The sequence below is a fragment of the Lemur catta genome, chromosome 19 (assembly GCF_020740605.2).
Source record: "Lemur catta isolate mLemCat1 chromosome 19, mLemCat1.pri, whole genome shotgun sequence".
Lineage (NCBI taxonomy): Eukaryota > Metazoa > Chordata > Mammalia > Primates > Lemuridae > Lemur > Lemur catta.
The window spans coordinates 590,780-605,787 of NC_059146.1; the positions used below are offsets into that span (position 1 = coordinate 590,780).

The window sequence follows — 15,008 nt, forward strand, 5'->3', positions numbered from 1 at the left end:
TAATCTTGATTTAAAAAAAAAAAAAGATGGGGAAAAGTAGGGACAGAGTGGAAACTGTGGAATGAAATAAAGTTTGCAGTTTGTATTGGATTTTATGATTCATGACTGGGAATAAGAAAGAGTCAGAAGTGATCGATTATCTAAAATTACTTCTCTGTTGTCCATGTGCCATTCTTTAATATTTCTCATGGAAAAAAATCTGAGTTAAGTGAAAAAATAACAGAACAAAAATTAGGCTATTTGAATATGGAAACCACCATGAACCTCACCTAGGTCATCACATGGCCATTTGTCACTGTACCTAAATCCAGCCTCTGTCGATCATTGTTCGCTGTAGGAAATGGTTTCAGGTTCTGCCACGTCTCACGTGCACAGTTTCACCTGGGTGCCAGGTGACCGGAGCAACAGCCACGGTGCCCAGGCGCAGTAATAATTAGCCACACACTGCTCAGAGGGTGAAAGGAAGTTCACTTTGACAGTGTCTGCAGCCGCATTCTTTTTTTTTTTTTTTTTTGAGACACTTTAAATCAATATATTACTAAACCAGGAGAATTCTGAGACTGGTTTTAGAAATTCAGAACTCATATCACCTTTATTGCTTATCTACAAAAAACCGGGCGTCAGGAAATGGGGGTCTAGTCCCAGGTCTGCTACTCCCTGGATCTGTAGTCCTGGCTAAATTGCCTTGAGTCGGGGGAGCCCTGAACTGGAGTTGGACAGACTGTTCCCTCAGGTGAGGCTTGCTCAGTGCACACCTGGGAAGACGGGACAACCACCTTCTACAGAAAGAGACTTTAATTAAAAGGTACAGAAAGCAACCTAAAGGGGGAACGTCATATAGGCAAGTGACACATGGACATAGTCCCTTCTTAATCACTTGCCATCCTCTTCCTTTCCTGTCCTTTTGACCTTTCCTCCTTCTTTTCTCTGTCCCCAGCCCCTCCCTCTGCCTGCTTCTCTGCTTTCTCCTGTCTTTCCATCTATCTCTTTTGCATTTCTTCTCCTCGTTTTCTTCCCTTTTTAATTCTGCCTTCACTTGAACATTCTTATTTTCTTTAGGCAATACTTTCCCCCCCACACTCCTCTGTGGCCCTGGCACTTTTCATTCATCCATTCACTGAATAAATTATTTGCTGAGCATCTCCTGTGTGTCACCAGAGAAATGGGATGAACGAGACGGCCAAGGTTCCCTGCCCTGTGCAGTTCACACGCTAGCGTCAAGAAATGAGACGCACATACGTACGAGGAAGGTGATTGCTGGAAGTGACAGGTGCCGAGAAGAAAATAACAGAGTGATGGGACAAACGGTGGCCAGTCCAGGGGTGGTCAGGGGTGGCCGTTCTGAGGAGTTGGTATTTCAGGAACGGGCCGGGGTCCGAGACGAGAGAGCTGACCGTGGGGCATTCAGGGCGGAGGAAGAGCAGGTACAAAGGCAGGTGATGAGGAACCAGCTTCGTGTTTAAAAGAAAAAGAAAAGTAACCGCGGAGGGTGTGGCTGGAGGGTGACGTGTAAGGACAGGTGTGGTGGGAGGGGGTCCCCAAGCAGGGTCAGATGCTGCAGCTGGAATCAGAATGGAGAAAAATTATTTCCCTGTATGAACAGTTAGAAGAACGTAAAGAATTTTGCCTTAAAACTATGCCATAAATTCACGTATGGTACTTAGGAAGTTGCTTCTCGCTTTAGTGAGGAGTGTGGAACAAACTCTCTGCTCACAACTCTTTGGTAAGTGATGCTGGTTTAATCTGGCACCGTGTGGGGAATGTTGGTGACATGTGCGCATTTTGTGAGCTCAGGTGGATGAAGCAGAATGGCTGCACTTCTCTGGGTCCCTCCCGAGAGCCACCGGGACATCGGATGGGACATCAGTCGTGCAGAGCAGCCCCGCCCCCATCGGTAGCCTGAGCAGCGAGATGCAGGGGCAGATTCCGCACAGCAAATTTGGCTGCTTTGCTAAAATTTTCTTTTAAAAAAATGCTTTTTAGTTTAGCTTTCATTATAGGCAATTTTTCTTTCTTTCTTTTTTTTTTTTTTTTTGAGAAGTAACTTGAGTAGACCAAAAAAAGAAAAAAGAAAACAAAAAAGAGGAGACGCCTGCGAGTGATTACGGCACGTGTAATTTAGTGACCTCCACCTGGACCGGGCCGGAACCCCTGATGGGAGACGGGGGCACCTCCAGGGGGCACAGGGTGGCATTCCGGGAGTCGGGGCCACTGGGGAAGCGTGGGAGGCTTTGGGATGCTCCTGAGTGTCTCTGCAAAAATTTGGAAGTATTTTTGCATCATCGGTGGTTATGTGGGAGTTGTTTAATAAATATTTCGTGAGCACAGAGCATAATTTTTAGCACCGGCTCACAATTTTAGTGGATGAACTTTCATTGCTAATGCAGAGAAAAATTTAATGTTCCCTCTTTTTAACTTGTTTCTCATAAAAATTTCAAATCTTTTATAGGTTTTTAAATCTGGGTTCTTTGTTGAATTAAAAAAAATGCTAACAGATATCTAAGCAGGTAATGCCATGCCATTTTTTTCTATTAAAAAGAGAAACATGAAAACAGTTTCTTAATCAAATCCAAATCGGACCAATGCTTCTTTTGATCTAAGTCCCTGTCGACGGGTTTATCTCCATAGCACACTGCATTGTTTTCTGTGCCTTCAAATCTCAATTGGCTTAAAATTGTCCACCTACTCATTAATACATACTTTAGGTCAGAATATGCCGCAATGAAGTAATAAGGGTCTAAATACTTTAAGGAATTCTTGACTGGTTTCTACGATAGAATTACATTCCCTCCCCACTCACTGAACTTACTGTGGAAAAATTAAGCAGATAAATAAATATGTTTATTTGTTGACACGTTAAGGAAACTTTGAAACAATTTCGGAGAAATCTGTGTATTTCACTGTAAGGATATTTAGAAGATACCATCAAATAGCTTTTTTTGTTTATGGTTTTAGAGTAAACACTGACGAATATTTGAGAGTGCATGTGTGTATAGTTGAACATAACACGCATATTTTCCTGCTATGGTTAATTCCCAGTGCTAATTTATGTCCAGAGCAGAAAAGAATAAATATTTGGATAGGATTGCCTTTTCCAGGCATGGGTAGACGTGTTTGCAGGTCTATTCAATTAAGGAAGCTTTCAGACCTTTGTTAAAAGTGCTTGTATGAGAAGATCCTGGAAGGGCAGTCGGGTTTCAGTTTGACAGTGTTCCCTAATCAAGGCGGACTCTTCAGTGGTTCAACTTTAAGAATTACCAATATGAATGTAAACAGTCCTGGTTTTAAACGGAATTCTTCATTTTCCAGGCATCACAAAGCATTCACCTTTTCACGGTGCACTGTGGCATTTTAACCCCACCTTGCTTGTCCTTCTACATTTTGCTTTCCGAACAATTTTATTTGGTGCCCGAAATCAGCAATCACAAGCCTTAAAAAACTACTGTATTCTTCTGATTTCATTATATTTGTTCGCTTCAAGTACATCTTTGAGGTGTTTAAGGAAAGATTACGGTGAAGAAAGCGCTATTCTGACAATATTTTCTTTTCCCTTTCCTTAACTAGGAGCCTTGATTATAGTAGGAAGCTGAAAAATGTAAGTGTTTCACCTTCACTTTCCAAACTTGTATCCTTCTGACTTGGACGGTTCAGTTGTAAAGTTTAACGATGCCTTTCATATGCCTGGCTGGAAAGAGTCCTTCTTAGAAAAAAGTCTATGTGTATCTGACAGAATAATTAATGACTGTGATAAAAATAAAAATAGTAGATTTAAGGAGGGGGGGATTCTCTTTAATTAGCTAAGCCTTCAACCCAGAAATAAACAAATGAAAGCTTGTGCTCTGTTTGTGATTTGGTTTCTTACACACAAAATCATCAGTCTCAGCACTAACATTACCCCTTCCCATTGGTGGGCACAGGTGGGGTTATTAAATTAAGCAGTTGGGCAAATTATTTTAGGGAAGTTCCACATAACATGAATAGTGCTGACTGCCGTGGGCCTGGACTTTTTGCATTTTGTTCTCCCATTAATCAATCTTTTGTGTGCTTTTTACCAGCACTTCCCCAAATCAACTTTTTGTATTAACAGTTAGATCTTATTTTCAAAAGACAAGCATGTGAGTGCTCTTTTATTTTAAATTTAAATTGAGGAATGTGAGAAGTGACCTTCGGTACCTAAAATTTAAAAACTGGCTGTGACCTATTTCTTTTTAATTTCCCAGATGTTATTATATTTGATTGACATTCTCGTTCTTCTTTTCCTTCCTCTATAAAACCAGACATGTGCGCCATTTTTCATCAGACAATTTCAAACAAATCAGAAACCTCTTGATCTGAAACACAGCACAGTCTGTGTTTCCTTTACCTTTCAAGACAGCCTCATCCTCTTAGCACATATTAGGTATTTTATGGTCCTAATAAGTGTCCTGACATTTGGAACCATCTGCTCTCTAGAAATTTATTTGTAAGCAATCAGTTAAAAATAAGACATTGTGGAAGTTTTGAAAGATTCATGAAGTAAGGCTTTACCCCAGCATAGCAAACTGAATGCTAACACTGGTGCCCAGAACCGTGTTTTGGGCCTATTGCCGGTTGGAATGATGCAGCCCTAGCACGTTGTCCGAGGCATTTCCTGGCCTGCTAAGGGGAAGGAGGTCCAGTAAGTGCTTCCCAGGCTGGTTGAAGTGATAAGACAGAACGTGAGGACAAAATAATAGCCTTAGTTTTGACGTAGGCTGCAGGTCCTTAGGGTTCAGGTTTAAGGAGCTGGTCTTTAGCCGACCCCTGCTGGGTTTTACGGGGGAAATGAAGGTAGAAAGCTCTTGCTTTTGTGGGCAGTTCCTCTGGAAGACAGAATAAAATTACCACAGGACTGTTGCTTCCAACCACTGAATATTCATAGACATCCTTCAACACCCAAGGTTGTTTAACCGGTAGCAACCTTGTCAAGGCCAAAAATTCCCCATCTCAGATTCGTGGGACTCTAACAAGACCCCCGCAGTGAGGTATCTGCGCATCACATTCTTGGTTACATGGCTTTCTTCTGACTCTAAGTAGATACATTGTGTCCATCCTGTGCTGGGAGCTAATAACTCACCTTGATCACTGCTCCTCTGGGGGTTTGGCTGCTGATCTTAGCAGAACCTCTGTGCCCACAAGTAGAACTTAGGGGCCTTCAAAAGCCCCTCCCTCAAAAGGGGTTGACAGTCATCGAAAGTCTGGGTGAAGACTCCAAAGAGTTTCTGAAAACTTTTGCTGCCTGATTGTGAAATCTTCCCTACATGAAAATGATTTTGGAGGAGTTATTTTCCTTTCCTGCCGTCTTAGAGATGAGCTTGCTATCTTAGAGCTCACTTCCTCACAACCTAACTTCTCCTAAAACCGGAGTCTTATTTTGACTACTGAGTCATGTTTGCGATGACTGATAGGGCATTGGGTTCTTATTAAAACGATCTTTCTGTTAATGGATTCCTTGCGGGTGTTGGTTTCCGTAAATCAGGTCCCTGCATCCGGCATCCTGTTAGTGCAGCATTGTTGATTCCTTAGTTTCGACGTCAACCTTGAGGGAAAATTCTCCTGCTCTGTGCCTTGTTTTGTCCCGCAGGTGTTAGTTACCATCTACTGGCTGGGAAAAGCTGCAAACAGCTGCACATCCTACAGTGGGACCACGCTGAACCTGAAGGAGTTTGAAGGCTTGTTGGCTCAGATGAGAAAGGTAACTCGGCTTTGCTTCCTTAACCCCAGTGAGGGGGGGACCAGGCAGAGAAGCAGCACATTTGCTTGTTGTTACGATGATTAAAGCACTGGCTTGGGGACCGGCACAGGCCGAAGATGTCATGCATGTGAGGAAACGATCCCTTATCTTACCAATGACATCTTTGCCTCGTGCATCTCACACCTACCTGAACTTTTGTACCCTTCAGGAACAGGAGAGCTGAGCTCGATCCAACTTTAATTCCAGAAGAGCAAATTCAATCTGTCAGTAGGTTGCTCTGGATGCCAAGGAGCTCAGTGCTTGTTTTCTTGGGGGAATAATGCTTGAGTGAAACAACGCAGTATTATGCAAAGAATGACAGCGTGCTCTGTGCTGTCGTCCTGAAGGTCATTCTGCTCACCCGTCAGGGCCTCGGGGTGGGTGAGGTGACGTGGGCCCAGCTCTGGCCTTGGCATCTGCCCTGGACAAGCTCTGGTCAGTCGGAGCCATTCTCTGTCCACTGTATTGGAATGTCTTGAAGATTTGGAAAACATTTTCTACATTATTATTGTGTTTATTTGATTATGAGAACAACTGACCTAAGGTAGAAATTTGTCAAACAAACAGTGGAATGTTTCGAGTGTGGCTGCCCAAGTGTTCCTTTCTAAGGTTCATCAAAATGTGTGTCTCATACTAAATGCTAGCGTGTAGTATCGGGAGTCCGCCCGGCCAGCCTTGGGGAACAGGTAAGGCTCATTTGTGGTCAGTGTCTATATATTTTGGATAAGGCCCTCATTTGAGCACAAATAATTGAGGCCTTTCTCTTCTGTATTTCTATAACATGCAAAATAAATGACTTAATGAGACTTCACTGAGAAGCATTCATTGCTTTACGGTTTTTCTTTTAAGATGGAAAGCAAGAACTCGTTCCAACTTTCTAACCACTTATTCTCCTTCCCTTAAATTAAAGCTAATAGTCCTGATAGTTCTTCACATTTGCCCAGAGCCAGCCCGGCCCACGGATTGATCGACAAGGCTTTGGTATTGGTTGTAACACATACAAACAAAGTCCTTTGAGCTAAATTCCTTTAAAAATAAAATAAACACACCCACACAGTTAAACACAGTGCATTGTTTCTTAGTCTTCGCTCTTATTTGTCCTTTAATTTTTCACCTAACTTTATTCTTAGAGAAGCTATAAAGGTAAGTTCCGGTCTGGATTTGAGAAGTCTAAATGTTTATTGCTTTTATATTATTAAATTTGAACTTGGACAATAACAGAGGGGTCATCTTCTTGAAGCTCTTTAATAGCTCTACCTCATAGTTCCCGGCTGGATTCTGGCGGAACCTGATTCGTTCTTGTTACTGACATTTCTTACCACTAATCTCGCTCCTCTATACTCTGAGAAGTTTCTTCAGCTCTCATAGCTTCCTTTTCTACGGAGACAGGTGCTTCAGCTGCCTTGAAATGACCTGTTATGAGCAGCCATTGCCCTATTTAAGGGATGTGGGTAACATCACGGGACATAAAGCGGGTAGTTAGTATCCCTGGCAAAGCACGACTTAACTAAAATGGCCAGCGATGATATTCCCGTATCTCTGTCTAGAGCGTAAATGACCTGAACTTCGCTGGTTGATCTCAGCCCCTGGAAACATTACTATAACATATATTATCTCATTTTTATCAGTTAAAATTGGGTTCAGCTGGGAAATGCAAAAAACTCAAAATAACAGCTAAAGGAAGGTAGGATTTTATTTCTAACTCACATAAATGAGGTCTGGACATGAGCACTAGGCCTGGTGTGGGGCTTCCAGGTGTGTTCCGTGAAAGCCGGCCCAAGCTCCTTTCCTCTTTTAGCATCCTCAACCGGGGCAGACGGACCAACAAACCCAAGACCTCGCCCAAAACAGCCACTGCCACCAACTTCCTTTCCCTCAACCCACCTTGTTTTTTGTCATGATACGTATCACCCAACTGTATGTTTTCTGTTTAGTTTTTGTCTTCCCTGCTGGACCACAAGGCCTGGCACAAGGTACTGGCTGATTTTGTACAGTGTCGTGTCTCCCGGACTGGAACACTTCCTGGCACAGGGAAGATGCTCGGTCGATACTTGTGGATCGAATGGTTTCCACGCTGAGTGCGGTGCGTGGAGAGTGGCTGATGAGGCTGAAAGAGAAGGACCTAACGCTCTAGAGTAGGACTAGCTGGCTCCCAGATCACAGAGGGAGCAGAAAACACCCAGTGGTCAAACAGAGACAGCTGGGGTTTCTCAGACACCATAAGTCACCCAAGCCTCGCTGTTCTCAGTATCTCTGACAAAGGGGGCGAAGAGGACAGGTGAGTAAAATAATGAAGAAATTGCATGGAAGCTGGCAGTTTCCACCTCTCTCATTGACACACTCTTACCAGAACAACTAGGTAGCAGTTAGCACAGGGGGCTGACCCGAGTGCCACCTCGTGTCCCAGGGGTGTCACCTCAAGTCCCAGGGGTGTCACCTCGCATCCCAGGGATGCCCTCTCTGTCGGGGACAAAGCCCCTGGCCTCCTGGATGTGTGGCAGAGAAAATGTGACTAGACCCCCGGAGGGGAAAATCCAGACTGTGCTGGCATTTCGTGTTGGTTTATGTCTTCAGCCTGGCCCCCATTTTGGGTGACCGAGAAATGAAGTGTGGCGACTAGATGGGAACCAAACTGTTGTCTGTCCGGCCGATGTCCACATGTTTATTTCTGGCCGGAAAACCAGCCTCTTACTTCACCCCGAGCTTCCTAGGGGACTGGCTTGGCCGAGGACAGCCACGGGTGGCCTGGTTTCCACTTTCCAAACTGGCCCTGCCATTCAGCTCCCCGCGCTTGTGCCCGATCCAAGGTCTTATTCTTGGCTGTCTACGCGGCCACGGACATAATGGCCCTTCTGTTTTTCTTTCCCAGAACTCGCTGTGAGAAAGCAGCCGAAGCTCCAAGAGGCATGTTGACTTTCTCTTTTTCCTTTCTCTTCTCCCGTGCTTTGCAGGGTGGGGGTAGGCGAGACATTCGGGCCTTGGGGGGGAGGTTTCTGATATTATTTTCTTGAACATCCAGTTTTTTAATGCTGTGCCAAGCAGCTTGTAGTTGCGTCATTTCCAGATGTGACCAGTGGCCCAGTTCCCGGAGGGGCTGGTGGGAAATTGGAACCGAGGCATCAGGAGATGGGTGTAAATGAAGAAAGAGAGAGAGGATTATCCGTGTGTGTGCAAAATTGTGTCCTTAACCACATTTATAAATGTTGTATGATTTATGTTTATATAAACACACACAGATAGAAATTTACCTATAAGGAATACATGTTAGTAATGCTAACCACAGCTGATACTTTAGAGTATTTATTCTGCACTAGACACTTCTCTGAATGCTTTCCGTGTATTAACACCTTTAACCCTCCCAGCAGCTCTGTGAGACAGGTGTTATTTTTAGCCCCGTTTTACTGATGAGGAAACTGAGGTCTGGCAAGATGAACTAACTTGCCTACGGTCACACAGCTGGCCAGGAGCCGAGACAGGATTTAAATGCAGCCAGTCCGGTTTCTGAGACCAATCTGTTAACCGTTACCCTGAACGGCCTCTCTCTTGCGCCAGTCACACGCTGCATGAGGACATTTGGCCAGTGATGGACCACACAGATGACACTGGTCCCATAAGATTATAATACAGGTTGAGCATCCCTAATCCAAAAATCTAAAATCTGAGATGCTTCAAAATTTGGAGCTTTTTGAGTGAAGATGTGATACTCAAAGGAAATGCTCACTAGAGCATTTTGGATTTTGGGTTTTCAGGGTTAGGATGCTCAAGCTGTGAATATAAGCCAAATATTCCAAAATCTGAAAAAATCTGAGCTCCAAAACAATTCTGGTCCCAAGCATTTTGGATTAGGGATACTCAACCTGCATCATATTTCCCCTGTAGCCTGTTGTGTTTGGGTATGTTTAGATGCACCGAGACCTACCGTTGGGCGACAGTTGCCTACAGCACTCAGCACACGCTGGACAGGTGTGTAGCTGAGGAGCAACGGGCTGTACCTCCTAGCCCAGGTGTGTGGTGGGCTGTCCCGTCTCCGTCTGTGTACGTGCACTCCACGATGTTTGCACAAGGGCAGAATCGCCGAACGATGGATTTCTCAGGACGTGTCCCTGGTCACTGAGCAACGCGAGACTGCAGGTGTAGTCTGGCCATGCTTGGCTAAGGGACACAATCCAGGTTAGCATCACCCAGGAGTGAGAGGCCGTGAGTGTCCGGGGCTGGAGGAGAAGATGCTGAGGGCGGAGCTGTCACCGCACCAAAGATGATCGCGTGTTCCCAGGCTCGCCGTTTGGGATGTGGAGAGAGCCCCGTGTTGCAGCCACAGCTTTGCCACTTGCCGTGTGACCCCTATCAAGTCACTTAACCTCTCGGAATCCTATTTTCTCTTCTGTAAGACAGGGATCACGCTAACCACACTGTGAGGACTAAATAGCACACAAAAAGCGTCCCTCGTAGCCCCAGACACATCGTAAGCGTCCCATAAAAGTGCCCTTTGTGTTGTAGCCATTTGGCCTAGTCTCAGCGGATAAATAATCCACGATAATTGCTTGTATTTCCAAAAAAATTAAATATGAAACCGTATCCAATTTAGGTCTGTAATTTTCAGTGAGTCATGAATTCTTCCTTTTCCAGCTGGTCAGGGCTGGCTTTTTTTCAAGTCCTCTTTAACTTTTGACCCGAGCTGCCTTCATTTCCATAACTGGAATTTCTGGCCCCCTCGGAGGGTCCCTCACCCAGGCTCTCTGACGACCTATTATTCTTCAGGGGCGTTCATCAGGCCGCAGGGAGGGGGTCCTCTCAGCCCCGCCCTTGTCCTTTTGCCCCCTCCTGCAAGACCTGTGTCTGTGAATTACAGCCACCGAGTCCCCCGAAACTGCCCCCTGTGTGGCGTGTGCCAGAGGCTCCGGGTGTAACTATAGGAGCCGGCAGCAGAGCCACTTCCTGCAGAGGTGCTGGCTCCCGTGGGCATCGCAGACGGTTTAGGGCAGTTCCCAGAACTCCTAACCTGGAGCAGATTCACTGAATCTTCCTTTCTGTTGGGCGCGAAGGGGGCTTTGATGCCCATGCTGGGACATCCATGTGGCATGCCAGTCTTCGCAGACGAGCACATGCCCTGCTGCCAGGGGTGCCCACAGTCCTGATTTTTAAGCGACAGTCTGGGGGATATTAAATTGAGGTTTATCTTTGAGTGACCGGAGTTATTTTTGTTTTCGTCAGCCTGGGCTGTTGTAATTAATGCTGAGACACGGGCGGGAACAAGGCTTTTATTATACTGCGAGGGCGAGGATGGCTTGGACTGACCTTTCTTCTGCTGGAGTTCCAGTGTTTTAGTATGTGCTGCTTGTGCTGGAAAGAATTTATAATCGCAGGCTGTCAAAGACGGCCATTGTTCTCCCGCTCCCGACATGTGGGTCGGCCGCGAGTGCTCTGGGGCCCCCCCAGCGCCAGGAGCTGGCCGAGACGGGAGCATGCCTGGATTCTTCTGAGGCATCAGGAAAGGCATTTTGCATAGTTTTCATTGCTTTTTTTTTTTTTTTTTTTTTAACTTTGTGCCTCGGAAAGACAGCTCTCTTTCAGAGCAGGAACTTCCCTTCAGGGTAGCGGGAGATGAACGCACGCTGCTCCAGGATTTTACTGCGCTGAGTCCGCTGCACAAACCCCTGCTGCCCGCATCTGCCAGACAGCGCAGGGGGGCGGTCGCTCAGCTCGGCTGGGGGCTCCCTCCCAGGACAGACATGTGGTCATGGAGCCCGAGACGCAGTTCAAGGTTAAGGCTTTGGTTTGGCGGCTTTTATCTTTTCATCTATCGTCGTATTCTTGTGAATCCAAACCTTGTGATCTTTTATTCTAATTCCTTTGCTTTTTTTTTTTTTTTTTTTTTTTTTTTTTTTAGCCTTATGGAGTGTGAGTTACTTGGGGATTTTTTTTTAAAATGTTGTGCATGATTTTCTGATAGAGAAGGTTGCAGCAGAGGAGGGTTGAGGAGCAGAATGATGACTTGTAGATGATCATCGATCCTGTAACTGGTCGCCACAACCTCTCCACGCTGACGTGACAGGCAGGATTCCCCTGCTGTGGGGGGCTGCACTGCGGCAATGCCCGTAATCCTTTCGTTTTCTCCTTGGACAGGAGACTGATGACATTGATAGTCCTAAACGCAGCATCCGAGACAGCGGCTACGTCGACTGCTGGGACTCTGAGCGCAGCGACTCGCTGTCCCCCCCTCGCCACGGCAGAGATGATTCCTTCGACAGCCTGGATTCCTTCGGCTCCCGCTCCCGGCAGACGCCGTCGCCAGATGTAGTCCTCAGGGGGAGCAGCGATGGTAGGTTGGGGTCTAACGCACGTCTCGGAATTAATCACTAACGGGGGCTGCAGTGTGGCCAGCGGTGGGATGGGCACGGGGAAGGCAGACTCCGCACCCACCTCGCGGGGACCTGAACTCTATAAGCTGGCAGGAAACAGAAAAGTCTCTGCATGTTGTTTTTCATGGTGCTTAGAGTTTTGATTGGCCCTGGCAGCAGAGTATTTGAGCATTGTCTCAGCGAGCGTATCTTCTGCTGGAAAATGTGTCACATCGTCTCTCCCTGGTCCCAGGGAACCGGGACGCTGTGCAGACCATGAGCTCATGAAGGGTGCGAGAGGCTTCCCCACTCGGGGCGCGAGGAAGGGACATGTCTGTGTGAGGCCACACTGCAGCAGCGAAGGCGGAACAACTCCCAGCACCCTGGAAGTGTGCACCCTGCATGCACTTGGGAGAGTCCTGAAGCCTGGGGTTTTGCCACTTTAATTGGCGCGGTGTTTGGCAATCTGTTTGGCACTTACCATACCTGACCAGTTGGTTGGCCAGTGCGATGCAGGTGGCTGTTAATGTCTAGTGCGCAAGCCGGACTGCCTGTTGGTTCTGAGACTGGGTTTGATTTAAATCCTTGGGATTTTAGATCACCTGTAAGAAATGCTCAATTTTCTTTACAAAAATGTATAGTCGTGTTACTTAATGTAATGCCCGTTTTCAGAAGCTATTTGCCTTACTGTTATTGCACATTTGTACTTTCGGGAGGGAAAAATGCCTCGGCCCTGCATGTATAGACTTGCAGAAAGGCACCAGGGCTGGGGGGGAATTTTTTATTTGTTTCTATTGTATTATGTATTGTTTGATTGATGATGATATATCTAGAGACTTAAGCCTACTATCTCTGAGATCAAAATCGTCTTTTATAGCTAAAAGATCGCTTTGCAGTATAAAAGTCTCTTACTAAAATGCTTGCATATGTAATGGGTCCAGGTGCTGAGTTAGTTACTTAGCATGCAGTATCTCATTTAGTCCTCAGCTCGGACGGCAGAAATACCCACGCAGTGTCTCGGTCCTCCCAGAGCTGGGAGACACTCCTTCTTGCCATTATTTTATGAGTGAGCCTTTGAGAAGTTAAATGATCATCCCAACATTTACAACTTATAAAAATCACTGTCAGGAAGTAGCATAACACTGTTAGCTTCAAGAAGCATGAGTTCAAAGCTTACCTTCTTAACTTTCCTTTACCCACACTCCTTTCTCTTTACCCAATAGATGCTTTATTCGAGAATGACTGAACTAATGCTTTTGTTTAGGACTTAAATTTTCCAGCAAATGGATTATCCTTGGGGTGACATAGTATGTGACTCGTAAAGAATTCCGTGGTGCATTGGGAGCCTCTTGAAAAACATTTCTAAAATTTTGCATGACATCTTAAGTATCACCCACAGTATTAGAAGTCAAATACCAAGTCCATGATCTAATTGGGCTTTAACATAATTAAAAAGTAGATTTATTTTCCCAAAACATTATCTTCACCCAACTATTTAGTCCATCTTATTTTGATTTTTTAAAAATTATTGCATTTTATTTTTTTATAACTGGTAATTTAGATCCTTGATTTATTCTGTCACCAGCTTCAAGGGGTTCAGAGTTTATAACGAACCACATCTTGGAGGGATTTGGGACGGTGATTACTAACGTTGTATTAATATGTACTGAGGAACAATTTAGTTTGCAGCAATTAAGATTGAAAAGCCACAATCTTTTCATAAATGTTTTCTGCATCTAATAAAGAATAACATAAAACTGAGCTTCACAAAACACTGCCCCTGCAAGAGCATCTTACCACAGATTTCCCCAATCAGCCTGATACCTTAAGGCTTGTGTTCTTGTAAACTAATCAAGACCTAATGAGGTTTTTTTTTTTTTAAAGAAAAAACATATTTTTTTTAATCTGCCTTTAGAAATGTACTATACTTTTAGCCAAATAGATTCTGTATTTTCTAAGAGTTTTTGGAACTTATTTTTAAAAATGATGTTACTTAAGAAGATTGCTAGTCCTAATAAGCACTTGCAAATTTGGAAAAACATTTCTTTAAGTCTTGGGAATTTATTTCCGAGCACTCACAATCAATTAGGGAAGGTCTCACCATGAGATTCTCCAACCCTATCCTGGGTCAATGTAGAGATCTTTCATTTATTATCATCAATGTCCATTGATCCATCCAATAGAGATGCTCACGAGCCATACTGGGGAGGGGTGTCGTGGCTGTGTAGGTTGGACACCAGCTACCCGGCAGGGATGCCGTCGGTGCCGGGGCTGTTCCAGCCAATCGGTGGTGCCAGATGGGGCCCAGTCCCTCCTCACCTTCACCAGCCTCCACTTACTGGGCTTCATTAGAGAAGAAATACAAAACCTCCCACTCAGGTGCTTTTAAGTAAGAACATATTTTATACATATAGTGCATTGTACTAAATTAATATTCTTATATTTTAAGTAAAAAAATATGTTAAGGGAGAGAAATAAAGAATGAGAGAAATTGAAGTGCTGGAGGAAGATTAAAAAGCAAAGAGCTGGGAGGCGTGTACGGCAAAGATACGTAAAAAGTAAAAAGAACCCTAGTTGCTGGGAGAGAGATGTAGCCTCCCGGAAAGAAAACGCCAGCGTCTGGTGAGATCACACCACCGTCGAGCGCTGTGTTGCGTGGTCTTAGCTCTGAATATAAAAGGAGAAGGCACACCAGTGAATGTGCACGTTCGTAACGTGAAGGACGTCAAATCTGCTGAAACGCCAGCCCTGGATAAGAAGAGCCCAATGTGTGTGGAGGGGACACTGTGCCAGCCACATCCCAGGTGCTTTAACGCATCTCATTTAATCGTTTAATCCTCGGGGACAGCGAGACCTGGACCGTCACTTCCACGCATCCCATGAAGACCCTGAAGAACAGGAGATTTAAGTTTCCCAGG

General features: G+C 45.1%; 1 protein-coding gene across 8 annotated transcripts in view; it reads left to right on the forward strand.

The window, feature by feature from the left end:
• Window positions 1–15,008, forward strand: part of LIMCH1 (LIM and calponin homology domains 1) — a 235,436-nt gene that overhangs the window by 145,854 nt on the left and 74,574 nt on the right. For all 8 annotated transcript variants that reach the window (XM_045531728.1, XM_045531727.1, XM_045531724.1 and 5 more), the window contains 3 exons: window positions 3,565–3,595; window positions 5,603–5,713; window positions 11,876–12,071. In XM_045531728.1, the coding sequence (XP_045387684.1) occupies window positions 3,565–3,595; window positions 5,603–5,713; window positions 11,876–12,071 (338 nt within the window). The remainder of the gene's footprint in view (window positions 1–3,564; window positions 3,596–5,602; window positions 5,714–11,875; window positions 12,072–15,008) is intronic.